This window comes from Stenella coeruleoalba (assembly GCF_951394435.1).
Source record: "Stenella coeruleoalba genome assembly, chromosome: 20".
Lineage (NCBI taxonomy): Eukaryota > Metazoa > Chordata > Mammalia > Artiodactyla > Delphinidae > Stenella > Stenella coeruleoalba.
In genome coordinates, this window is record NC_137166.1 from 36,693,245 (window position 1) to 36,720,930 (window position 27,686).

Genomic DNA, 27,686 nt, shown 5'->3' on the forward strand with positions numbered 1-27,686 from the left:
GAATGTTGGGCCGTCTACACTTCTAGACTACGTGTTTGAGGGCAGGCACCTCCTAGTATTCACATTTGTGTGGCAGAATTGGCCCTCAATACATATTTGACTTAACGAATTTTATACCTCGCAGAACCGAGTCCAGGGCTGGCATATAGCAGATTCATCAGATGTCTATTACAATTCCTCAATGATTAGACTCGCTAACATTTACTGAAGTTTATCAAACGACAGGATCTGTGCCAAGCGCTTTACCTCCCACCGCCTTTTTCACTCACGTTCTCCTTCCTCCGGGGGAGGGGGCGGGCTCAGCACCACGACCCGCCCTGTCTGTGCATTCGTTGGTCGAGCCTGACGCTCGTTACTGCCGAGTCCCGGCCAAACCACGCCTCCACGCCGTTCGTCTGGCCCAGAGAGGGCGTGTCCATCGTCCCACCGGGCGATCCAGTCGGTCTCCTCTCGTGAGAATCGATACGCCCTAGAGGACCGGAGCGGCGTGGGTGGGGGCGTGTTCCGCGGTCCCTCGGAGCCCGCGCACGCCGCGCCCCGCCCCCTCAGCACGCAGGCTCCGCGCGAGCTCGCGCACGCGCGCGCGCGCGCTCTTCAGAGCCTCACTCTGGCCAGCGGGGACCGACGGGCGGAGGCTGGGCTGCTGAAGTACGAGGGGCGGAGCCCGGGCCGCCGCCGCCGCCGCCGCCGCCGCCGCTGCCGCTGCTGCCGCCGCCGCCGCCACTGCCGTCGCCGCCGCTGCCACCAGAGAGGAGCATGTCTGCAACTCGAGCCAAGAAAGTGAAGATGGCCACCAAATCATGCCCCGAGTGCGACCAACAGGTGGGCGCCGGGGGCCGGACACCGGGCACACGGGCCGGTGGGGCGGGTGCGCGCGGGCGGGCGTCCGTTGCCGGCGGCCGCTGGCTGTGGAGAGGCCGCCTCGCCGGGGTCCCAGCGGCTGAGCGTGTGGGCCGGCCCTTGAGCACTGGCCACCATGGGAGCCCTCAACCGGCCGGATAGAGCCCAGGGGTTGCCGGGGAAGCGCCCGGGGCCGCGGCCCGGCCGGTGCCCACCTGGCGGCGATCAGACGGGCGAGTATCTTGCCCTGTGGCCAGCGGCGTGAGAGGGGGCGTGGATTTATCGTGAGCTGACGGGGCGCCCTGTTCGGACCCTCCCAGAATCGCCTGTCCGGCTCCGGTGACAGCGGCAGGAGTGTGGGGCAGCAGCCCAAGTGGACTAGTTCGGTCCCTCAGCCCCCTCCTGACCTGAAGAGAATCCTCGATGTGTCGACTCTGAGTCTGGGCTCCTGGCTCCGAAATCCGCCTTCTGCCAGGCAGGGTTGCTTTGTTCCCGTTTCAGATGTGTACGGTGGACCCCCAAAACTGTCCCCCCGCGACCTGGGCGGATGCTTGAATGTGACAGGCCCGCAGTGTAATAGTTTTAAGTTTTGGCGAAATATGGAGATTTTTTTCTCTTAAATATATTTATTATATTTTTGACGTAAATAATCGTGAATCCTTTCTGTACAATGTTTTAAATGGAACGTTATTGAATGACGCCCCCATTGAAGCCCTTCCTGAGCGCTCCTCACTTGCCCCTACCCGCCGCGGTATCCACTGTTAAAAATTTGGCATTTTCTGCTTCCAGATCTTCTAAAATATATATATGTGGTTTTATGAATTTTAAATGACTGCTTTCTACACAGAATTAATGGTGTCATAGCTGTAAGTTAAAAAAATCTCATCTTACCGTTTTAGTTTAAGGATGCCTCATTTTTTACTAGAATAATAGAAGTTCCTCTAAACCTTATAATCGAATGAGTTAAGACTCTCAGTTAAAAGCATTAGTAAGGGCCCTATTTCACGCCAACATGCAGATCTGGGTGTGTTTTTTTCTTTTCCACTGAGAGGATTTTTTCAAAATGATTACCTCTTCTCCCTTTTTCTTTCTTTCCTTTTTTTTAAATCAGGAGTAATTTGAAATGGATGAAGACTTTTTTTTTTTTTTTTTTGCGGTACGCGGGCCTCTCACGGTTGTGGCCTCTCCCGTTGCGGAGCACAGGCTCTGGACGCGCAGGCTCAGTGGCCATGGCTCACAGGCCCAGCCGCTCCGCGGCATGTGGTATCTTCCCGGACCGGGGCACGAACCCGCGTCCCCTGCATCGGCAGGCGGACTCAACCACTGCGCCACCAGGGAAGCCCTGAAGACTTTTTTAATAAGCTGATTTTAGTGCATACTTTAAGGAGTAAGCTTAAAGGTTGATCAAATCTTTTAACAGAAAATGTTACATGTTTTATTCAGTATCTTTTATGGGCAATGATAGATATGCTGATCAGAGGAAGACTGTGCAAGGAGAATTACGGTTTATTGATTGTTTGAGTTTATTGAGTATGCATTCTAAAAACAATTTAGCCATGTTTTCCAAAACAGAGTTAAATTTCCTTTCTTTTCTTTTAAAATTTTTGTTTGCGTTGGGTCTTTGTTACTGCGCGTGGGGCTTTCCCTAGTTGCGGCCAGCGGGGGCTACTCTTCGTTGCGGTCCACGGGCTTCTTATTGCGGTGGCTTCTCTTGTTGTGGAGCACGGGCTCTACGTGCGAGGGCTTCAGTAGTTGTGGCTCGCGAGCTGTAGAACGCACACACAGTAGTTGTGGTGCGCGGGCTTAGTTGCTTCGCGGCATGTGGGATCTTCCCGGACCAGGGCTCGAACCTGTGTCCCCTGAATAGGCAGGCAGATTCTTAACCACTGCGCCACCAGAGAAATCCTAAATTTCCATTCTTACCATTAAACTAAATTTGTTAAATTCTGAAAAAGTTGGACTTTTCTATTTAAGTCTCCTTGTTGAAGATTATTTCAATATTTAAATCATTTCCATTTGTTCCGTTTAATTGTGCAGAAGTATAAGGTTTACATGGTATGCATTATGCATTCCAGTTTCTGTAGGGCATCAGTTATTGCAAATCCTGACCTTGTTGTATTTGGCATACAGTAACCTTTTGGGGAAAATAACCTGTTTTTAATATCCTCGTTAAAAAAAGAGGAAAGGATAGTAAACTTGTAGGAGTCCCTGTAACTATTCAACAAAACGTGATCAGCATTTTATTTGGAAATATCACATTCTGTTTTGTTGTTACACACACAACCTCCACTCCAGCTGCCATAACAAAATATCATAGATTGGGTGGCTCAAACAACAGTAATTTATTTTGTCACAGTTCTGGAGGCTGGAAGTCCCAAGATCCTGGCAGAAAAGAGAGCTTTCTGGTGTCTCTTGCAGGGACACTAATGCCATCCTGAGGGCTCCACCCTCATGACTTCATCTAAACCTAATTATCTCATCTCCAAATAATACTATCACGTTGGGGGGTTGGGGCTTCAACATACGAATCTGTTGCTGGGGTGTTTTTGCGAGGTGGAGACACAATTCATTCCATAACAGGCTACAACAACATAATTTAAAATGTTGGTTTGTAGTGTTCTCTATTCTAAATACTTAAGAGAAGATAACATACATCGTGACTAATTCAAACTTTTGGTGATTCTTAAAAGCGATTTATCTTTTACTAAAAGTAACTCAATTGAAGAAAATAATAGATTAATTTTAGTTTTCTAGTTATTTGAAAGTACAGTTTCTTATAAATGAGAAAAAAATTATAATCCAGAAAGCCATTTTTAAAAAAAGCTTTAGAATACTGCTGTTATTCTAAGTTGCCTGATGAATATTAAATTAGAATTTAGATATAGTTTATAAACATAAATATAAAATCTTTAAAGTTTGAGGAGATTGCCTCAGTTGAGTAGATTTACATAAATTCTGCCTATGTGTGTGTAAGTTTAAAAACAGGTACAGAGATCAGCAAACAAGAAAGACCTAGATTTTCAGTTGCTTTATTACGTCCCCTTTTACATTCCCCCATTTGAAAATATAGTTCTGAAACATCTAAACCACAATACTTTTCATTTTCAACGGGTTTCACATCCACTAACTCAAGTTACTGAGCCATTTTGAGTGTAGTAGTAGTCAGGATTCTTATTATTTTTCTGGGATCTCTGGTGTATGTTTCTGTTTTTGCTTTTTTTTTTTTCTTTATTACATCAGCTTTTTCCCCCTTTTAGGAAAAAATGTTAGGAAATTTTATGTGACATTTAGCAAATATGTCTACTGTACGTAACTTAGATGCTCTTAGCAACAAAGAGTATAGATGGATTCTCTGTATTGTGGTTATTTTTGAGCTTTTTAAAGTCAGTGAAACAATATAGGGTCAGGATTTTGTTTTTTGCAGTTGTTTTTTAAGCCTGTCTTACTTGTAAAACATGCCTACAATCTAAATACCTATTTTTCAAGGAATAAATTGATTCACAAGCCATCAGTAAACAACACTTCAAAGTTTTTTACTTGCATTTTAAAATCCTGAAAGTATAGCATTAGAACTTTCATTACTGTTGTCTTTGGCATTACAACTGAAATTTCATGGAAGTTTAGGTGTTTGTTTAAAATCCAAATTATACAATAATTTAAAGAGATTAATATAACTGAAGTTGTCTACCTCATTTAATAATTCTTTTTACAGGATCTGTATTGTGGTGGTGGTTAGTTGGGTTTTCTTCAGGGTTGGTGTGAGGAGAAGGAACTTTACATTTTCAAAAGGACCTTAGGGTGACTTAGCTCAGGCGCATGAATGTTCCTTGAGCATAAGACACTTTCATTAAGGGACGTAAATCAGCCTGTCAATTGAATTAGTCATCCCAAAGCCGAATGTACATTTCTCATCTAACTGTAGCACACTGTTAATTCTGGACATGGGTTGATATAATTTTTTTGTGTATAAGACAATTAAATTTCAATTTGTTGAGTTTCAATAGCTGAAAGAAAATGGTTGTTGAGTAGCAAAGGGTATGTTGAATAAGAACATCACGTTCTGTGTTTTTTTTGGGTAGCATTAACTTAAAACAATTTATATTGCTGTGGATGTCGTTAATGATGTGTTTAAGTATAAAGGAAATGAGTCAGTACCTTTGAGCTTGGTTTCTCTGAAGATGTGAAATTTTTTAGATGACAAAACATACCTATTTTAGGCAGATTTTACACTATTAAGAAATGTAACCTTACATTTTCTGTCATGGTTTGGAAGAATCTCGTTACATTCTTTTTTTTTTTTTTTTTTTTTTTTTGCGGTGCGCGGGCCTCTCGCTGTTGTGGCCTCTGCTGTTAAGGAGCACAGGCTCCGGGCGCGCAGGCTCAGCGGCCATGACTCACGGGTCTAGCCGCTCTGCGGCATGTGGGGTCTTCCCGGACCGGGGCACGAACCCGTGTGCCCTGTATCGGCAGGCGGACTCTCAACCACTGCGCCACCAGGGAAGCCCTCGTTACAGTCTTGATAAAGCAAGCTGTTAGACATACCTGGAGTTTGATTATTTTTATAGATTCATTGTTATTTTTCATAAATACAAACTAGAATTCTTTGTTCAGTATTTTTATGCAAAGAAAAGGAATTCTGCCAGAATTCTGATTTAGCTTATTTAGATCACATTTATATTCTAGAACATGAGGCATTCTCTACATAAATGGATGAAAGCTTTATAGTAGTGATTAAACTTTTACATAAGCAGAACAGTGGGCAAATGGAACTTATCTCACAAAGGGAATTGTAATTGGTATTCTGTGAGTACTTTTTGTTGAGATTAATTTCTGGTTTTCAGTGAATGTGCCCTGAGTCCAAGGATCATTAAGGTTAATATTAGTGAAACAATTGTGGAGGGAAAGCTAAAGCTTTTTTCAATGATTTTCAATAATATTTGGCTTTATAAATTTATTTATTTATTATTTTTGGCTGTGTTGGGTCTTCGTTGCTGCATGCGGGCTTTCTCTAGTTGCGGTGAGCAGGGGCTACTCTTCATGGCCATGTGCGAGCTTCTCATTGTGGTGGCTTCTCTTGTTGCAGAGCACTGGCTTTAGGCGCTCGGGCTTCAGTAGTTGTGGCACACGGGTTCAGTAGTTGTGGCTTGCAGGCTCTAGAGCACAAGCTCAGTAGTTGTGGCGCATGGGCTTAGTTGCTCCACGGCATGTGGGATCTTCCCAGACCAGGGCTCAAACCCATGTCCCCTGCATTGGCAGGCGGATTCTTAACCACTGTGCCACCAGGGAAGTCCCTAACATTTGGCTTTAGAAAAATATTGACAGACTTGAAATGGAGAAAGGAGACACTTGTAAAAATAGTTTACAGATTTAGAAACAGAAGCCTGAAGAGCTTGTGTTTTATCCGACGTCCTTCCTGGAGCTGAGACTGTAAGATACTAGATCTCAACTCCTGCTTTGTCCCACATTCTCTTTTGTTTGTACAACACTTTTGCCCCTCAAACGGGTTGTTGTAAACTTTTTTTTTTCTATTGGTAGTAATAGGCATCTTACCTGCTCATGTTGGAACCTGGGTTGTTTTCAGTTCTTTACCCTTTTGAAATGTCTTGTAGATCTACCTTCTCTCCATTTACATTCTCACTATTCCAGTGGGGCCCATAATATTATGCTGGGATTACTTTAATGATTTCCCAATCATGCCCCCTTTTCCAATTTATTCTATATAAACTGCTTTCAAACTAATATTTTAGGAAATGCTACCTTTTTCCCCGTATATTTTCCTTGGCTCTGACCCTATTGTGGTTTTCTGTTGTTCACTCACATCAGCACGTGTTCACCGTGCATTTGCTACATTCATGGTTATTGTAGTGTGTTACTAGAATGTGAAGATTTAGAGGACACAATACCCATCTCATAATTTGTTGTCAGGAGGTGGGGTTTAAATAAATCCACGATTCCTACTTCAAGTAATTTATCATTCAGTTTAGGAGAGTACATAAACACTGAGAAGTTAAAGAACAGAAAAATAGTAATAATAAATTGTTTCTTTTTTTTGTCTACAGGTTCCTGTTGCATGTAAATCATGTCCCTGTGGTTACATATTTATTAGCAGAAAACTTTTAAATGCAAAACACCCAGAAAAATCACCATCTTCTACAGGTAATTGTGAGAGTTTACCACATTTTTAGCTTTTTGATGTAGAAATTTAAAATTAATTTTTGTGAATTTACTATTCAATTTTTGTTGAAGTTAAAAATTAAAGTCTATTGAAGTATGTGTTTGGTTTTTATTAGTTATTGGAAATCAGCTTATGACATTAGTATGCCGTTTATTCTATTTAAATGTTAACTCCCTTGTAATGCTGATAACGCTTGTAACAAATTTTCTATTTTTTATTTTTGGAGTATGGAGAGCCATTGAAGGGTTTTAAGCAAGGGAGTGACCTGATCTGATTTTTTTTAAAAAAATTTAAATCTTTACTAAAGGTATAATTGACTTCCAATAAATTGTGCATATTTAAAGTGTATGTTTGATAAGTTTTGTCATGTGTTTACACCAATCAGTCACCACAGTCAAGATAATGAACATGTCCATCATTCCCATAAGCTTTCTAGTTCCCCTTTGTAATCTTTCCATCTTGTTTCCCACTCCCCCAGATAACCACCGATCTGCTTTCTGTCACTATTTTAGAACTTTACATTATATAAATGGAATCATACAGTATGTAATCTTTATTGCCTGACTTCTTTCACTGAGCATAATTTAAGATTCGGCCATATTGTTGTGTATATCAATAAGAATTCATTCCTTTTTATTGCTTAATAGTATTCTTTGTGTGGATATGCCACAATTTGTTTATCTGTTTACTGCTTGATGGACATTTTGGTTTTTCCTCTCATAGTGCTGGTACAATGTGTAACAACTTTAAAGTAGGTTTTTGTTTTTTTTTTTTAAACTGGTGACTGAAAAAATATAACCTGATTTTGGTGTGAATATAATTTTTAGATACATTGGTTATTTTTTGTAATTCCCTGATATAGAATATCTAAAAAATTTTTTGTTTGAATTTTACCTTCCCATTAATATAGACAAATTGGATTTGTTCAGCAGATATATTTATTAAAAAATGAAATGTTGTTATTTGTTCTTTGATAAAGTCAGAACTTTATATGTTCATGATCCCCAAATAGGAGTAGATTGATTGCAAGTGTATATATGAGCACCTGCTGTATGCTAGGACTGTTCTAAGCCTTGGGCCTAAAGTAATGAATGAATTTACTATCAAGGCGGGTTCACTGCTGTCATGGAGCTTAATGCATTCTTGTAGGCAGGAAATAGAGAACAGATAAACAGGGAGAATATCAACTTGTGAATAAACGCCTTGTAAGAAATTAAAATAGAGGGCTGAGGTGTGTGACTGGAAGGCTACTTTTGATTGAGTGGTTGGAAGCTTCTCTGAGAGGTGACATTTTAGGCTGAGGCTGAATAGGAACAGGGGGGTAGTAGCCATGATAAGATCAGGAAGAAGACCATTCTTGACAGATGAAATAGCAAATGCAAAAATTTTAAGGTTGTTAAATTTTGGTATATTTTAGGAACAAAAAGGCCAGCGTGGTTGCAGTGTAGACAGTAAAACCAGGAGAGTGTTTGATATGAGGCCAGAGGGATAAGCAGAGGCCAGATTATTTATTTAAGGCTTTGTAAACTAGAGTAAGATTTTGGTTTTTGTTCTTACAGTGTGAGGAGAAACTATCCCTGGGATGTGCAATGAGGTGAGGGGAGGGTGGCATGCTCTGATTTGCCTTTTAGAAAGATCATTCTGACTTCTGTCTAGAGAATAGTTTGTGGGGTTACAAGGTGGAAGTGAGCTTTTGCAGTATGTTAACTGAGTGAGGATGCTGAGTTAAGCAAAGAATGGTTATAGTAGGAGATGATTCAAGAATTACATATATTTATGTCTGTGAGAGGTCTGTTTATCCTAGGTCTGTGGAGAGATGGGAGGAAAGCAGTTTTAATTCCATTTCTGCCTCTGAGTTTGCTCCCTTTCAACATGGTAATGGACTTACTATTAATTCATTAGTTCTTAAAGGCTGTTGCTGGATTGGTTATATAGGAGTCATCCAGAGAACTGTTAAAAATCAATTCCTGGTTCTTGTTTCCTAAGAGTATGATTTGGGTATGGGAACATTGGAATGATTCATTCAGTAGATTTGCTGGGGTGGCATGTCAACTCAGTTCTGAGGCTCCAAAATGAATAAGACATGGTCCATGCTATTAGTGGGACAATTGTGTTTATTAGTTTTTCACTCAACAAATATTTTTGAGACCCTTCTATATACCAACAATTCAGGTGAGAAATGAGGTAAGGAAGAAATGTAAATGAGGACAGAGAAAAGGGACAGATGCTACAAGTGTTAAGAATTTAGAATCATTTGAAGGAAAGGGAAGACTTTAGAATGACTTTCAGATTTCTGACTGGGATTACTGGTTAGAAAGGGAAGATAAAAGGGAAGACAAGTTTTGAGGGAAAGATGAAGAAACTATGTTTGGATATAGTTGTGAAATATCATCCGTGTGGATTTTTTTTTTTTTTTTTTCCCCAGTTGGACATACCGTCTGAAGCTCAGGGAATAGCCTCAGCCGGAGAGAAAGGTTTGAATCATCAAGGTTGTTGATATCATGGAAATGGATGAGCTAGTTCTATAGAGTCTATAGGGTAGGAAGAGGAAGCAGGTTCAGGGACTGAACTCTGGCAGACTCCAATCTTAAAGGGTAGAAGTGGGTAGGGAGGTCATGTCAGCTGAGAAGAAATGTCAGCCGCAGGAGAACAGCCAACAGAGGTGGTGTTACATAAGTCAGTGTGATGAGTGAGAAGCAGTTCATTATTATTTTACGTTTGGAGTTTCCTAAGGTTCTGTTGTTTAATAAGAGTAGACTTGCGACCTTGAAGTGAAGATGAAACATTGAAGCCTAGAAATCCTAGGGAGGAGGAAGAAGAACCATTAAGACAAACAAAGAATAGAAAGGACAGAGAAATATCAGGGATAGACTGTGCTGTAGAACAAAAGGAGGAAAGGGTTTTAAGAAGGATTAAGAGTACTCAAAGCCTGGAAATCAGTTTGGTATAGTACAGACATGTACTGTATGTTGTTATATATTATATGAAGATCTGGCTTCAGATTCAGATTCCAGTTTGGACACTCTCTAACAGGTTAATTAACCTCCAGGGGCAGCTGCTGTTTAGTTGTGTTTATGTAGGTTTATAGTACCAACTTAGAGGATTGAAGCATAGGTGAAGTGTATATGAAAATGTCTAACATAAAGAAAGCTTGGTATGTTATAGGTACTCAATAAATACTAATTTTTACAATTAAATTTCTTTTTAAAAATTTTTTCTGGCTGCATTGGGTCTTCATTGCTGCACACAGCCTTTGTCTAGTTGCAGCGAGCGGGAGCTACTCTTCGTTGCTGTGCGTGGACTTCTTATTGTGGTGGCTTCTCGTTGTGGAACATGGGCTCTAGGCACGCGGGCTTCAGTAGTTGTGGCATGTAGGCTCAGTAGTTGCGGCATGCAGTCTCAGTAGTTGCGGCATGCAGGCTTAGTAGTTGCAGCATGCACAGGCCCTAGAGTGCAGGCTCAGTAGTTGTGGCGCATGGGCTTAGTTGCTCCACGGCACGTGGGATCTTCCTGGACCAGGGCTCGAACCCATGTCCCCTGCATTGGCAGGCGGATTCTTAACCACTGCACCACCACGGAAGTCCCCAAGGAAGACTTTTATTTGCATAATTAAACATTTAAAACAAAAAAGAAACATCCTTAAAGCTCAGATTGCACTTATCTTAAAATCAAAGCTATAAAAGATTATTTGAAATTTCAGTGGGTTGAAACCTCTTATTTAATTATTGTAACTTTGTGTGACATGCAGGAGGAAAATAATCTGTTAAGTCATAGATTTATCTAGATTTGAAATGTTGAAAACTCACATTTTGCAAATATACTAATCATCTTTATATCTTCATAACATACATGAAAATAGGGAGATGGGACGCTAGAACAATATAGAACTTTGCTAGCTGAAAATATAGATAAATAAAATCTATTACAGAAGTTAATTTTAAATTGTAAAAATATATTAATTTCGGTGAGAGGAAAAGATGAGTGTTACAAATAAAGCTGTATTAATGCTCAGTGTTTTGTACAAGTGCATAGAACCTCAAGGCAATTAATTATTCTTTGATTCTTTTCTAAATGAGTTAGGAATGTAGTATTGTTTCTTTTATCCTTTTTAGGGGGTCAATATTAAATGGAGATAAATTTTTAAAAATTGACTATGTTGTTCATGTAGGATTTCATTTCTAAATTGAATGGTTGACTGAGAGTTTAAAAAGTAGCCTTGGGCTTCCCTGGTGGCGCACTGGTTGAGAGTCCGCCTGCCGATGCAGGGGACACAGGTTCGTGCCCCGGTCCGGGAAGATCCCACATGCTGCGGAGCGGCTGGGCCCGTGAGCCATGGCCGCTGAGCCTGCGCGTGCGGAGCCTGTGCTTCGCAACGGGAGAGGCCACAACAGTGAGAGGCCCGCGTACAGCCAAAAAAAAAAAAAAAAAAAAGTAGCCTTGAGGTTGAGTCTTCATCTGCCAATTTGAAGAAATTTTTAAAAAAAGAAATTAAAGGAAATACTGTATTTCCTAAAATTGAAAGTATCTGTACTGTGGCCTAAACCTTCAGTACTGTAGTAGTAATCTATTCAAGTATTTGGTCAGTTACCAAATACTGACAGAAGCAGTTTTTGGTGAGAACAAACTCTGTTCCAAATCTTTAAATTTAGTTTTCCAAATGGGTGTTCTGGGTGGTTTAGTGACATCAAGGGTGCTATTTTGCATTTAATAACAATGGATATACCTTTAAAATTTTTTCATTATAAAAACTGTGAAGAAAAAGTAAACTGAAAATCTAACTGAGATACTAGTTTATACAAGACTTCCGCTAAAGGTAAGAAAAAGGTTTAAAACGGTAAGAATTTTGGGGCTTCCCTGGTGGCGCAGTGGTTGAGAGTCCGCCTGCCGATGCAGGGGATACGGGTTCGTGCCCCGGTCCGGGAAGATCCCACATGCCGCGGAGCGGCTGGGCCCCATGAGCCATGGCCGCTGAGCCTGCGCGTCCGGAGCCTGTGCTCCGCAATGGGAGAGGCCACAGCAGTGAGAGGCCCGCGTACAGCAAAAAAAAAAAAAAACGGTAAGAATTTTGAACAGCTTATTAGTATTTAACTGTTAATTTCTCAGTGAGTATAAACTTTGGGTTAAGCTTAGTCAAATAAATAACAAAATTAAATAAATTCCATTTTTTATTGAGAGAAGGAAAAAGGAATAAAAATATTAAACCTAATTTTTAAATTATTCTCTAACAGGGAAAGGCTGATAAATAAGCAAAGTCCATAAATGACATACTCACTTTTGTAGTTAAGGAAGAAAAATGGGGAAATGATTATCACCAGTACCTTTTAGAAACCCAAAATGATTGAACGTTAATCAGTAGTAAGTGATCCTCAACTCTGAATTACTTGACAGTGAAGATTTGGTTTTGTTATTTCAGAAAACATTGTTCCTTACATGCTAATCACTTAAAATTGCTGTACATTCATATATGGAACATAGTTTTTATTTTGCCTTTTGATGAAAAAATACATACCTTCATCTCTGTGCCTTTCTTTAAAGTTCTTAATCATATAGTTTATATAATGATATCTATATTCATCTTTAAAAGACATTTTTCATAGAATCCTCTGATTTCTTCTAATCAAGACTGATTTTAGGTCTGCTGCACAGCTGTCATGCTAAAATTTCTTTCCATTGTACTATAAGGATAATCCTACTTTTTCTTTTTCTTTTTTCTTTTTTTTAAAGATATTTTGATGTGGACCATTTTTAGTCTTTATTGAATTTGTTACAGTATTGCTTCTGTTTTATATTTTGGTTTTTTGGCCATGAGGCGTGTGGGATCTTAGCTCCCTGACCAGGGATCGAACCTGCACCCACTGCTTTGGAAGGTGAAGTCTTAACCACTGGGCCGCCAGGGAGATCCCTACTTTTTCTTTTTTTTTTTAATTAATTTATTTATTTTGCTGAGTTGGGTCTTCATAGCTGTGCATGGGCTTTCTCTAGTTGCGGTGAGCGGGGGCTACTCTTCATTGCGGTGCGTGGGCTTCTCATTGCAGTGGCTTCTCTTGTTGCAGAGCACAGGCTCTAGGCGTGTCTCAGAGCACAGACCAGGGCTCAAACCCGCGTCGCCTGCATTGGCAGGTGGATTCTTAACCACTGCGCCACCAGGGAAATCCCAGAATTTAGTATTTTAATCGTTTTAAGTTGTACGGTTTAGTGGCATTAAGTACATTCATATCATGTGCTTAATCATCACCACTGTCCATTTCCAGAACTCTTTTCATCTTCCCAAACTGAAACTCCACACACATAAAACAATAACTCCCCATTTTCCTCCCACTCCCCGCCCCCATCACGCCCCAGGCCACTACTATTCTTTCTGTGCTTGTGAACTTGAATTTGACTACTGTAGTTACCTTCTATAAGTGTAGTCATGCAATATTTGTCCTTTTGTGTCTGGTTTCACTTAGTATAATGTCTCCATCCACGCTGTGACGTGTCAGAATTTCCTTCCTGAATAATATTCGATTGTATGTACTTACTACATTTTGTTCATGCATTGAACAGAAGTTTTTAATTTTGATGAAATCCAAGTTGTCTATTTTTTCTTTTGTTGCTGGTACTTTTGGTGTCATATCCAAGAAATCATTGACAAATCCACTGTCTTGAAGTTTTTCCCCTAAGCATTTTATAGTTTTAGTTGTTATATTTAGATCTTCAATCCATATTGAGTTAATTCTTGTATATCGGGGTCCCCAATCCCCGGGCCGCGGACCGCTACCAGTCCGCGGCCTGTTATGAACCGGACCGCAAAGTAGGAAGTGAGTGGTGGGCGAGCGAGCAAAAGCTGCTTCTGCTGCTCTCCATTGCTCGCATTACCTCCTGAACCGTCCCCCTGCCCCGCCCCTTCCCCCCCCCCCCCCGGGGTGGGGGAATATTGGCTTCTAGGAAACCAGTCCCTGGTACCAAAAAGGTTGGGGACTGCTGTTGTATATGGTATAAGATAAGGGTCCAGTTTCATTTTTTTGCCTGTGGATATCCAGTTTTCCCAATTACCACTTGTTGAAAGTACTGTTTTTTCATGGCTACTGTTATTGAAAATCATTTGACCATATATTTGAGGATTTATTTTTGGGCTATTTTATTCTATTGGTCTGTATGTCTCTGGTAAGGCAGTACTACTTTTTTTTCTTTTTTTTGCGGTACGCGGGGGTGTCACTGTTGTGGTCTCTCCCGTTGCGGAGCACAGGCTCCGGACGCGCAGGCTCAGCGGCCATGGCTCACGGGGCCCAGCCGCTCCGCGGCATGTGGGATCTTCCCGGACTGGGGCATGAACCCGTGTCCCCCGCATCGGCAGGCGGACTCTCAACCACTGCGCCACCAGGGAAGCCCAGTACTACATTTTTTTGATTACTGTAGTTTTGTTAGAAAAGGTTTGAAATCAAGAAGTGTGATTCTCTGTTCTTTTCCAAGATTGTTTTGGCTATTTGGGGTCCATTGAGATTCCATATGATTTTAGGATGGAGTTTTCTATTTCTGCAAAAAAATCTTAATGATATAGTACTTTCAGAAGGTATGCTTTGAAATGTTTTAAGATTTTTTTGTTTCCTGAACTACCTTTGTTCCTCATGTTTTTGTTTTTATTTTGTTTTTGGCCTTGACCAGGGATTTAACCCGGGCCACAGCAGTGAAAGCCCAGAATCCTAACCACTAGACCACTAGGGAGCTCCCTGTTCTGCATGTTTTATCTTGCTCCTTCTCTCTCTCACACTTTTTATTTTCTTCAAATAGCTGGTAATCCTTAATTGCCTGTTGATATTTATAAATGAAGGTCTTGGTTTATCAGTGTAGATAACTTGCATGAATATCCTACACTGTTTTGAAAGTCTATTTTGACATCTCTTTAGTGTACAATTGGAAGAAGCTTATTGGCAGGCTTTTAGATGTAAATTAGGTGAGCTGGGGAATGCTGTTGAAATCCATGATTGCCAAAATAAGGAAGGTTTCATTCTGGGACGGAATGTGAGATCCTTTATAGTATTTCATTTTTATGAGGAACTGCCTTTTTTGTTTGTTTGTTTCTTCTTTCTGTGTTGTGGAGGGTCAAAGTCCCCTTGAACATCGCTTGATTCCCAAGAGCTTTACGTCTTTATGTGTTACTTTGTATACATAGGCCCAACTGTTCTGCAGTAGTTCTAGTTATTCTGATGATCACCCTGTGGCCTGCTGTTCCTTACTGTACTTTTCGTCCTGTCCTGGGAATATCTTTGGGAAGAAGAGCGATCCCTGCTATAGGAGATATCTCTTATTTTTATTTTGAATTTTAGTGTTTTCTATTCTGGTTACTTAGAATCTGTTAGCTTGCCAGTTTGCTGAAATTCTGTAATTTTAGATCGTTAATAGCACCCTTTCCTGTTTCAAGCACTGCAGGTTTATTTTCCTTTTTCCCTTTACCTTTTTACCCATGTTTGTGCTCATTTCAATAGGATTTTTGAGAAGATAGTGAAATAAATCATGTGTTCAGTCTGATTTTATTTATTCAGCACCACTTAACATGTGTAGGTAACGTTCTAGGTTCTGTGAATGAGACAGACAAAAGCACCCCAGCTTTCATAGAGCTTATATTTTGATGGGGGAGACATATTGAGCATATAAATAAATGTAGTAGTAGTAGTAGAAGTAGTAGTAGAAGAAAATTATAGAAAGACTATAGTAGTAGTAGTAGTAGAAGATTATAGAAAGTAACTTGGGCTGGGAGACTCAGAGGGGTGACCTATAAGTTGACATCTGAAGGAAATAAAGCCTGTCTCATGAAGAGCCTTGGGAAGAAAGCTCTAGGCAGAAGGATTAGCAAATGCAGAGACTCAAGGGAGGAAGGAACTTGTTTTATTAAAAGAAAGGCATATCTGCAGAGTACTGAACAAACTGGCTACTGGTATGAGATTAGATGGGTGAGAGGCAAATGTCAGGTCTTATGGGGGACTTATAGTCTTTGGTCAGGAAATTTGACTTTCTTTTAAATAAAGTGAAAAGCTAATGAAAGGTTTTAGAAAGGAAGCTTATTTATACAGTTTTTTTTAAAGATAATTTTGGCAGCTATTTAGGGAATGTGTTCGGTTGCCCATAGAAGTGGGAGAAATGAAGAAATTGTGGATGTATTTTGCACAGAGTACCTATGGACTTCTATGATGATAGAAGAAACAAGCTGAGTCACAAATGACTACAAGTTATTTGGCTTTTGCAACTGGTTGGTGCTATTTACTAGTATAATGAAGGTTGGAGGAGGGAAAATCAAGAGTTATTTTTTGGCACATCTGAAATGCTTGTGAGTCATACAAGTGAAGCTGTCAGGTAGGCAGTCTAGAGCTTTGGGAAGAAGTCAGAGCTGAAAGTAGAAATTTTGGAACGATTATAACAATAGTTTTTAATGTTTTGGGTCCATGGTTTATCTGGGCTCAGGACAGAGTCCTAAGACTTTAATATTAGAGATGGAAAAGAACCTGCAGGGAGGAGAAGACAGCAGAGGTGATAAAGAGGAATGGCTGGTGAGATGGGAGATTTGCAGAACCTGAAAATCAAGTAAAAAATTAATTTCAAGGAAAAGAGGGGGCTTCCCTGGTGGCGTAGGGGCTTCCCTGGTGGCGCAGTGGTTGAGCGTCTGCCTGCTGATGCAGGTTCGTGCCCTGGTCCGCGAAGATCCCACATGCCGTGGAGCCTGCGCCTCCAGAGCCTGTGCTCCGCAACGGGAGAGGCCACAAGAGTGAGAGGCCCGCGTACCACAAAAAAAAAAAAAAAAAAATTAATTTTAAGGAAAAGAGTAGTCCTGTGTTGAAGTTTTGAGAGATGGTATTAAGATGATTAAAGAGAGGTGTCTATTAGATTTGCTGACAGGGGTTTTTGTCCTTCTTGATGATCATTTTCATTGAGTTGGGAGCTATACTGGAATGAATTGATGGGTGAATGGGAGGTGAGAAACTGAAGGCAGAAAGTACAGATACTTCGTTTTTGAGAAGTTGGCTATGAAGAAGTTTGCAGAGATGGGTGGGTAGCTGAAGGAACAAACTTATATTCAGTGTTAAACTCTAAAAGGCATACTATAAAAAGCTTTACCTGTTACTATTTCTTTCAACTTTTTTTTTTGAGAAATTCTAAGCATACTCTGTCCCATCCACATCCACTCCTTCTCTTGTATATTATTTTAAAGCAAATTTCATATAATTTCAATTATAAATATTTCATTACATGTTTCTAAAAGACAGACCTTGGGACTTCCCTGGCGGTCCAGTGGTTAAGACTCCATGCCTCCAATGCAGGGGGCATGGGTTTGATTCCTGGTCAGGGAACTAGGATCCCATATGCCATGCGGCACAACCAAAAAGAAATAAAATTAAAAAAAAAAAATAATAAAAGATAGACCTTTAAAAACTTAAGCACAATAAAAAATTAACAATAGTTCCATTCCAGTTGGATATCAAATATCCAACTGGTGTTGAAATTTTGAGGTTTCTCATAAATGGTTTTTAAAAACAGATTTCAAATAAGGTCCACACGTTGCATATGACTGATATCTTTTTTGGCTCTCTCTTTATCCATTATTTTCTCTTTTATTCCTTGCAGATTATATGTTAAACTATCACTTGTCCATTTGGATTTACTGTTTGTGTCTCCATGGTGTATGTTAACACATTCTTTGAATGATTTCTCTTTTTCTTATAAATTGTAATTTGGATCTAAGGGCTTGATGAGATTTGATTTTTTTTTTTTTTTTTTTGGCAAGACTACTTAGGTAGGTATTCTATAAGGAGGCACGAAGTCTACTTATCTCTGTTTTTGTGATGTTAGCTGCTGTTGATGTTTACATTTAGTTCATTTCAAGTTGAAAATGGTAATACTCTTATTCCTTCTTCAGTTTTTTAGCCACAGTGATTCTAAAATAAGAAATTGCTCTTCATCTACCCTTTTGTTACCCAGTGAGTGGTACAGTTTGAATAGAAAAGGCAGGGTAAATGCTTTATTCTTTTCCTTTATTTCACTTTTCAAAATAGTGAGTTGGTTCTTTAGGTGTTTCAGTCTATTATAGTTATTATTTTTATTGATGCTCAAATTATAATAGTCAACAGGAGCCTCTTCAAGTTAGCCCTTGAGTCCTTTAACAAGATGCTGGTGATCTTACATAACTTTCTTACAGTTTGGAATAACTAGGTATTCTTGCATTATCTGGCATATGTTAATCTGAGACCTGGAATTAACTAATTCTCCAAGGATATGGTATTTGGAAATAACTATTAATATTTTACTTAAATTTATTTTATTTTATAGTAGCCTACTAAGCGTACTTAATTTATATAGCCTTTTATTTCATTTTATTTTTAATTTATTTACTTTATTTATTTATTTTTTGCTGCATTGGGTCTTTGCTGCTGCGTGCGGTCTTTCTCTAGTTGAGACCAGTGGGGGCTACTCTTAGTTGCAGTGTGCAGGCTTCTCATTGCGGTGGCGTCTCTTGTGGAGCACGGGCTCTAGGCACGTGGGCTTCAACAGTTGTGGTAGGTGGGCTCAGTAGTTGTGGCTTGTGGGCTCTAGAGCGCAGGCTTAGTAGTTGTGGTGCACAGGCTTAGTTGCTCTACAGCATGTGGGATCTTCCCAGACCAGGGCTCAAACCCATGTCCCCTGCATTGGCAGGCGGCTTCTCAACCACTGTACCACCAGGGAAGCCCTATATAGCCTTTTAAATTGTTCTCTTTAGTTCTTGGGATATGAATTTTCTTATATGTTTTGCCCCTTTACCACCATGGTTTTAAGCATTTGGTGAATTTTCTTTCTTTCTTTTGAATTCAGGTACGTATTAAAGCAATTTAAAAAAATTGTTGTTTGTCTTATCCAACCTTTTGATCTGTTTGGAGTGAGAGGGGTGGCTCCTTGCATTAATTAAATCACCATGTTGAGTAAGGTTCCCCTATTGCTATTTATTTGGGATAAACATGCTCTTAGAATGTCAGAAATGACCTCTTCTGTGGATAAAGTGAAAACTGCTTACTTCCCTAGTATTTTTATATTTTTCCTAGATACTTTCTGTTTGGTTTTTATTGGGAACTTTAATATAAATATTATGGCTAAGGTCAGTTTTGCTTCTGTGTATTTGACATATTTTAATCTGTAATTTGGGTAGGGGGAAAAAAGGAATGGAATATTTATTTTCCTTTTGTAATACTTCACCATTTTTAACTTGGATACAGAGAGAAGGAAAAAGGTTGCTGTGGAATTGTGTGAACTTGTAGAGGCTGAAATTAAAAGTATCAAATAAAGAAACTTGTCTTCTGTTATAAGATTCCTACTACCGCATGTGTTAATGTGGATCTGAATTCTTTTGAATTTCTTTCTTTCCTGCATGGGTGAGGGACATATAGATGTTATGGTTGTAGTTTTATAAAATATGCCAGGCAGCAAACTCTAGTGCTATTTAGAAAAAAAAAGAAGAAAGCAATGAGAACATGGGCAAACAGTTCTTGCTAAGCCCTAAAATATATCACTTTTATTCATCCATACAGAAAACAAGCATGAGGCCAAGAGGAGGCGAACAGAGAGAGTTAGGCGAGAGAAGATAAATTCTACAGTAAATAAGGATTTAGAAAACAGAAAGAGGTCTCGAAGTAACAGCCATTCAGATCATATCAGACGAGGAAGAGGAAGACCTAAAAGTGCATCTGCCAAAAAACATGAGGAAGAAAGAGGTATGAGTAAATCCAAGCAGTTTTTTTTTTTTTTTTCAGGTATTAAAGTTTTCTAACATCTGAATTAGATAGTAGTGAAGAAAGTGTTTGGTAGGCATTGAACTCCTGGACTTAAAATTCCAACTCATATTTTAGTTTGTAAAAGCATTTCCTCTCAGGTAGATGTTTGTTTTAAAAAAGTCACATAAATTTAATTCTTATTGGAAAATTAAAGGCTTAAATTAGGTAAAATTCACCTTGCTGTAAACTGATGATAGTAAAGTTCAGAGATAATATGTGTATGACATCCTGGATAAGTCTGTTAAAATAGTTATACTTTTTTAAAGATAAATCTGAATTCTGTTAAGACTTATTTCAAACTATTATACTGTGAGTTTTAAAAATTTACTCTCAAGTGTTCTTCAGTATGAATTTTTAAATTACTCCTATTCTGTTTCCTATTTTGAGGCAGCTTTTGGATAGTAAGGTGAATTCTTCTTGGTCTAAAACATATTCATATTCTCCTTATAGATTTTCTCTTTTCTTCTGATAAGTAGTGTGTCTACCAATAACTTGTTTGTAACCATCAACTAAAACTTCTTGTTTTCTTTGATTTATACATCTTTTAAAAAACCTTTTATTGTGGAAAATTTAAAAGATTACACAAAAGTAAAAAGAATGGTATAATGCACCCCATATGCCCATGAATATCTTTTTAAAAGTGGGACTTTCAAGCCAGTAATTAAATGAAAAAACAAGAGAGTTGCTTTTTATAATTCTTTAAAAATCTCTCTCAAGTAAATCAACTATATTTCAATTAAAAATAAATAACAATGTTGTTAGACACCACAAAAGCCTCTATTAAAATAATTTCTTCAGTGAAATGTGTTTATAACTTCTTATGTTATTTGTGAGTTATGCTTTGCTTTTTCAGGTATTCAGTCTTAGGTATTCAAATATAAATGTATTTTAGACATTGAGAATTTTTTACCTGTTCACCGTTTCTCTCTGCTTTGTGTGCTTCTATTTGAATAAAAGTGCTACTGTTAGGGAAAATAACTTCACTGGTATAGGTTTTATCAAAGTTAAAGATTTTTTAATATTGTATGGTTAAAGGACTAAGGTTTATAATGTCTTTGACTGTATTCTGTGAAGACTGTGCTTCTATACTCCTTAATTTCCTTGGGTAATTTTACTGCTTTTTCTCTTTCCTTCTATTATGCTGATCTTCCAGAGAGTTTGAGTTGTTTTCTCAACTTGAGGGTGCTTCTTTAACAATGGGATGATCAGAAAATATATGCTAAAGACTGTTTCAGAATGAAAACTAGGTAAAGAAAAGTCAACAGAGGGGCTTCCCTGGTGGCACAGTGGTTAAGAATCTGCCTGACGGTGCAGGGGACACGGGTTCAAGCCCTGGTCCGGGAAGATCCCACATGCCACGGAACAACAAAGCCCGTGCACCACAACTACTGAGCCTGCGCTCTAGAGCCCGTGAGCCACATCTACTGAGCCCCACGTGCCACAACTACTGAAGCCTGTGCACCTAGAGCCCGTGCTCTACAAAAGAAGCCACCGCAATGAGAAGCCTGCGCACCGCAACGAAGAGTAGCACCCACTCGCCACAATTAAAGAAAGCACAAGCACAGCAACGAAGACCCAATGCAGCCAAAAAATAAAATAAATACATTTAAAAAAAAGTCAATGGAGAAAAAAGAAAAGAGGGAAATACTGCTTGGCCCAGAAAACAGAACATTCTTTACAGTTGAAGTAAAGGGAATATAACCCAAAGAATGGAAAAGGAATGCTTCTAGTCAGAGGAGATGAGAGAATAGATAATGACAGTCTTTTATTTGGGGAAACGAAGGCTCTGTAGTTGTGGTAGGACTATATATGCAGGTTTGGATCTTTTATTTCATGTTAACTTGAAAAAAGTGTTTATTTGGTATAAGTTGGTTTCAGGTATTTTTAGTTTATTATAGAAAAGTTTTAAGAAAGCTATTTCTAGAGTAAGATATGCTTTTAATACAAACAGGGAGGACCTCAAGGAATTTTTGTATAATAAAATAGAATCTTTTAATGTAGGCCAGGGGCAAGGGCATTCAGCAAACTTTTTCTGTAAAGAGCCAGATAATAAATATTTTAGGCTTCGTGGGCTATAGGGTCTCTGTCATAGCTAGTCTGCTCTGTCATTGTATCTGGAAAGCTGCCATAGAGAATACGTAAATGAATGGGCATGGCTGTGTTCCAGTAAGACTTTGTAAAAACAGGTGGGAGGCCAGATTTTGCCAATTGTATTTTACCAATTTTGCAGGCTGTATTTTACAAACCCTTAAGGCAGACCATGTTTTCTAAATATAATACTGATAGAAAATATGAACTTTTGAAATGTCTATATATTTTAGAATAGACTTCTTTGATATGCTTCTTAGTGTTAAGTAGCTACTTAAATTCAGTATTTATTGATTCCCAGCTCATAGGGCACTTGAAGAATTTGAAGCAAGCTTTACCTTTATTCTAATAAGGAAAACCTGACAGTGTGTCTAAAAGCACATTTTTAATTGGCTTTACTGTTTCCTATGTTTTGAAAAAAATAGGAAGAATAAGGAATGAAAAGGAAATCTTTTTAGACATCTAGATAACAACATTATGATAAAAGCCAACCATTAAACTTAACAGTTTTGGATGGTTTAAAATAAGTCTTCATTTTATATGTAGGGGGTATGATTATTCTGGATATTAGTAAGTAGGAGTGACATTTTTTTTTTTTTTTTTTTTTTTTTTTTTGCGGTAGGCAGGCCTCTCACTGTTGTGACTTCTCCCGTTGCGGAGCACAGGCTCCAGATGCGCAGGCTCAGCGGCCATGGCTCACGGGCCTAGCCGCTCCGCGGCATGTGGGATCTTCCCGGACCGGGGCACGAACCCGTGTCCCCTGCAGCGGCAGGCGGACTCTCAACCACTGCGCCACCAGGGAAGCCCCAGGAGTGACATTTTGACTGATTGAAATATATTGGGCAATTCTGAATACCTTATTAATGAACATAGAGAGTTAATGTAGACTTCACGTTAAAGATGGTGGACTGAATAAACACATCTAGCTCTGCACCCTCCCCAAATCCTAGTAAAATGACAAGGATGAAAGGGATTTTTTTTTTAAAGGGCCAAGTCCCACAAGGACAAGGAGTGGGAGAAGCAGCAAAATTCTGCAAAGTGCTAACTTCTTTAGCAGACCCAAGAAACCCAAATTGTAAACTCCTTTGAGGAAAGCTGAGAAAGAAACTGATTTTTGTTTCACATCTGCCTAAGGTCAGGAATTTTTACCTCAGTTATTGTCTGAAAGTGTAGAGGTGAAGGTGAGGCTAAAAACAAGACTATTTGAAGTCTGTGTTTTAATAGCCTGCTAGGGCTCTTTACCCTGACCTCCCCTCCCTGCAAGTTTATCCTTTGAAAGGGAAAACACAGTCTCTGGTCTAGGAAACACCAGGCATCATTGAGGGCAGGAGTACCAAATTAAGATGAGGAAGATTAGGTGAAAATTGGAGATGGTAAATACTGAGTTCTCCAGTCAGGCTTTCACAGAGGAATAAAAAAATAACTTGGATATGATAAGTTTTTGCAGGGAGAAGAAAAAAATTAAAACTACCATTAATATTCTTTGTAAGAGAAGGTATGGTAGTCATGAAAGAAAAACAAGATGATGTTTAAAAGGGATTGCAGATGTCAAAAAAGTACCTGGAAAATGAACTTTAAAATGAGAATCTCAAAATATATATATATGTATGTATATGTCTATACGATTTGCAGAAATGTAAAACTTTAACAGAAGCCGTATAGACAAAATTGAAGAAATGTACCGGAATGTATAGCAATAGGAAAAGAGATGAAAAAATGAATAAGAAACGTAAGAAATTTAGAGGACCAGTTCGAGGTCCACATCTGTAAATAATTGATGTTGCAGAAGAAGAACATAGAAGATGAAGTAGATGAGAAGTCATCAGTGAAATAATTCAAGTAGTTTTCCCAAACGGGAAGGACATTGAGTTTCCATATTGAAATGCCTCACCAAATTCCCAGACCAATGGATGGTTAAAACTAGATATTATGCCAAAGCATATCATCATAAGTCATCTCTCTCTGGTTAAAGGGAAGGTCCTTCAAGTGTTCAGAGAAAATAATCAAAGTGGTACAGTGGAATACTACCCAGCAAGGAACAAACTACTCATGTATGAACAACATCAGTGAATTTCAAAAACATGTTGAATGAAAGAAGCTAGACACAAAACAGTACGTACTATACCATGGCACTTATATGAAGTTCAAAAACAGGCAAAATAAATCTATGGTGGTAGAACAATGGTTGCTGGTGGGGTGGGAAGGGATTGACTGGAGAGGAGCATGAGGGATTTTCTGTATCTTGATTGTGGTATGGGTCATCCAGTTGTACACTTATGATCTGTATATTTAACTGTAGTAAATTTAGCAATAACTTAAAAAATAACTGTAAAAAGTGGTATACGGTTTTCTTAACAGTGACACCAGTAGTTGGAAGACAGTATTTTGCCTTTAAAATACTAAGAGGAGGGCTTCCCTGGTGGCGCAGTGGTTGAGAATCCGCCTGCCGATGCAGGGGACACAGGTTCGTGCCCCGGTCGGGGAAGATCCCACATGCCGCGGAGCGGCTGGGCCCGTGAGCCATGGCCGCTGAGCCTGCGTGTCCGGAGCCTGTGCTCTGCAACGGGAGAGGCCGCAGCAGTGAGAGGCCCATGTATCGCAAAAAAAAAAAAATACTAAGAGGAAATATTCAAGTCTTTACTCAATCACACTATTAACTAGTGTGAAGAAAGACTAAAGACACTTTCTAATATTCAGGGTCTCAAAAAATTTGCTACCCATACTCCCTTTCCCAGGAGGCTACTGCAAGATATATGACATCAGTGAAGAAGTAAACCAAGAAAGTATCCTGGACCTACGGCACGGGGTCCAACTCAAGAGAGAGATGAGGAGAATCTCCAGCATGATGTTGATGAGAGATCTCCAGATGATAATTGTGCAATAGGCCTAGAAAGCAACCATTTCACATTGGAGCATAGAATTTCTTCAAGAAGATAAGATTGATATGTGTAAACATTCTGAAAGATTTATCCAACTAGGAGAGAGTTTGGGTTCAATTAGTAATGAAAACTAAGCAAGTGAAAAAAAAGAATCTCTTCAGTGAAAACAGTGTACAGGAAAAGTGAAATCATTTACACAGTGAATAATGTAAACACAATATTGATCTCATCAAAATGGTAATATAACTATAATGGGAAGATGTGATAAGAGTATGGTGGGGGCAAGAGACAGAAAACAATAAATCCTAATATTTCATGGTGGAAAGTCAATTAATAATGCCTATAACCAAAAATCCAAGATGTTGCATCAGATAAATATGTTACTTAGGTAAAAACCAAAAGGAATACCTGGAAAAGTAGTTTTATTTGAAGAGTAGAAAATGTGCGTGAGGGAAAGAGGACTTCTTTTTTTTTTGTAACACGTTTTGTAAAAATAATTTGACTCTAAACTATATTCATGTTTAACTTTGATTAAAAAGTCAATACAAAACAAAAAACGAGACAAATGTGGAATCATAGTAGAGCCTGAAAAAAATCATTTGGGAGAATATACACAAAAGATGTTAATCGTGATTTTAGCTGGCTCATAAGATAATAGGTGATTTTTCTTTTTTATTTTTCTGTATTTTTCAAAGTTTCTACCATGGACTTGGATTACATTTGTAATCAGGTGGGGAAAAGTAGAAATAAATGTTGGTTATTCATGTTTTCCATAGCAGGGCTAAGGTGAAGAACTTAATATATTCATAAAGGCACCATTGATGTTCAGAAGGGACCATATTTAGGGTGAGGAGATTCATTTTGATTGAAACAGCTCATGCTAGTGAGGAGTAAGAAATATTTGAGATTCTTACAGAAATGATATCGATATTAGACTGTGTGTATAGAAATATATACAGTCTCCATTTAGTCTTAGAATTGAGTTCATGGCATTTTAGTAACTCCTTTGTGTAATTTTAAAATTTCAGTTCAGTAGCATAATACTTTATAGCAGTTAGTGTATGTTGTATTATTATGTATTATATTTATTGTCATTTAAAGGAATACTTGAAAACTTTAAAAAAAATACTGCATCTACTGCCTTTATATTAAAAGCTTTCCCTTTTTTTTTTAACAGAGAAACAGGAAAAGGAAATTGACATCTATGCTAACCTCTCTGATGAAAAGGCTTTCGTGTTTTCAGTCGCCTTGGCAGAAATAAATAGAAAAATTATTAATCAAAGACTTATTCTCTGATATTTGTCTGCAAAATGTGTTGAAACTTTCTTCAGGATTACATCAGCAAATTCTCAAACAGTTATGAACTCCCAGGAGCATTCTGACTGCATCAATAAGGGCCATTGATTGTTTTTTTTTCTTTATCATTTAGCCTGTGGCACACTTTGGGAGCAAAGCTGCAGGCTTGGACTGTTCTGGGATTTCCTTGTTTACCAAGGAGTATTGTCAGTGTTTTGTGTTTGGGATATAGTGTATTAACCCCCACCCCCCACTGAAAAAAAGAAAAAATGCTGGATGGCTTTTACAAGATTAAGGGGTAGGGTTGGGAGTGGAAGTAAGGAAACTAGAGAAATAAAATGATAGTTTGCAGGTTTGCCACCAGAGATGCAATATTTTAAATACTTTGAGAAAGAGTGACTTTTAAAAATATATATTTCAGATTTTCAGCACTAACATTGCATATTTGCAGTTCATTTAGTAAATTGGCAATTGATATTTTATTGAATGGGGAGTTAATAATATAGACTGTAAATTTTGTCTTAAATTGATTTTTTTCTTGGCCTTTATTTTTATAACTTAAGGTATGAGTTATATTTTAGAAGCTACTTTCTAGTTTGGAAGTTTGGGTGCTATATGAAGAAAAACATTTAAGGATATATCATACTTCAGATATTAAACACCTTGTTTTCTTGAATGTAATTTATTTATTAATTAAAAAAAATACTTTTTTGCTCTCAAGATGGTGCCTGTTAACCTAAACATAAAATATATTTATTACATGCAAAATATTTCTTAGATAGCCACTTTGAAGCAGTAATGTTCTTTCTGAATGGATGTTCATTTATACATCCTGAAAATTATTTAAATTGTTACTTAACCTCACTCTGGAGGAAAAAAATAAACCTTAATATTGAAACTAATAGATTAAATAATTTGGTATAAGCTTTTTGTTCTAGTGAAGTTTTGTGAACTGTATTTAAATTATTAATTTTCTAGTGTTAAATGATAATTGTTTATATTTGATTTGTTTTATATAAATGCTTTTGCATTTTTGTATATCGATTTAATGCTTAACATATTCAAACGTGATAATGATTTCCCTTATTTTAAGTGGACTGTGGCCTCCCCGCACCCCCCCCTCCCCCATCTGTTTGGAAGTCCTGAAGCCTTATTAGGGAATGTAGGCAGCAGTTAGACTTAGCCCTTACTTAAGAGAACTTTCCTTTTTAATTTCAACAACAGCATTGTCAGCTTCAGAGTGCATCTCCCATTACCTCCCAGAAGAAAAGAGGTTTACCTTTTTTTCTACTTTATTTAAATGGTAGCCAGCAGAGGGAGCTTAAGAGGTTCTCTAGGTAGGATGTAGGATTTTTCCTAAGAATTCCTTTTCCCTCAATCCCCATATTTACCTGCAAGTACTACTACAATTATCTTGTATGCATTTTAAAGCCCTAGTAATAAAGTTTATTCCCAGAAATGTTAATGTGATTTTATCTATGAAATATAAGAAAAGTTTAAATTTTGAGAAAAAAACTTAAGATTTAATATCTAAAAATGCTTGTGAACTTAATATAGGCATACCTCCAAAATATTGTGGGTTCAGATTCAGACCCCTGCAATAAAGCAAATATTGCAGTAAAGCAAGTCACATGAATT

The 27,686-nt window shown here is 38.5% G+C and overlaps 1 protein-coding gene across 2 annotated transcripts; it reads left to right on the forward strand.

Annotated features, from left to right (window-relative positions):
* The first annotated feature begins 726 nt into the window (after positions 1-726).
* Positions 727-26,855, forward strand: LOC307179361 (UPF0547 protein C16orf87 homolog). Of its 2 annotated transcripts, none has more exons than XM_079908398.1 (4): positions 727-822; positions 6,900-6,996; positions 19,543-19,725; positions 25,930-26,855. In XM_079908398.1, exons 1-4 carry the CDS (start codon positions 757-759, stop codon positions 26,046-26,048), a joined length of 465 nt encoding a protein of 154 aa, XP_079764524.1. In that variant the 5' UTR covers positions 727-756; the 3' UTR covers positions 26,049-26,855. The 2 variants fall into 2 exon arrangements, with proteins under 2 accessions (XP_079764524.1, XP_079764525.1); XM_079908399.1 differs by lacking the exon at positions 25,930-26,855 and adding an exon at positions 23,846-23,949.
* The last annotated feature ends 831 nt before the right edge of the window (positions 26,856-27,686 follow it).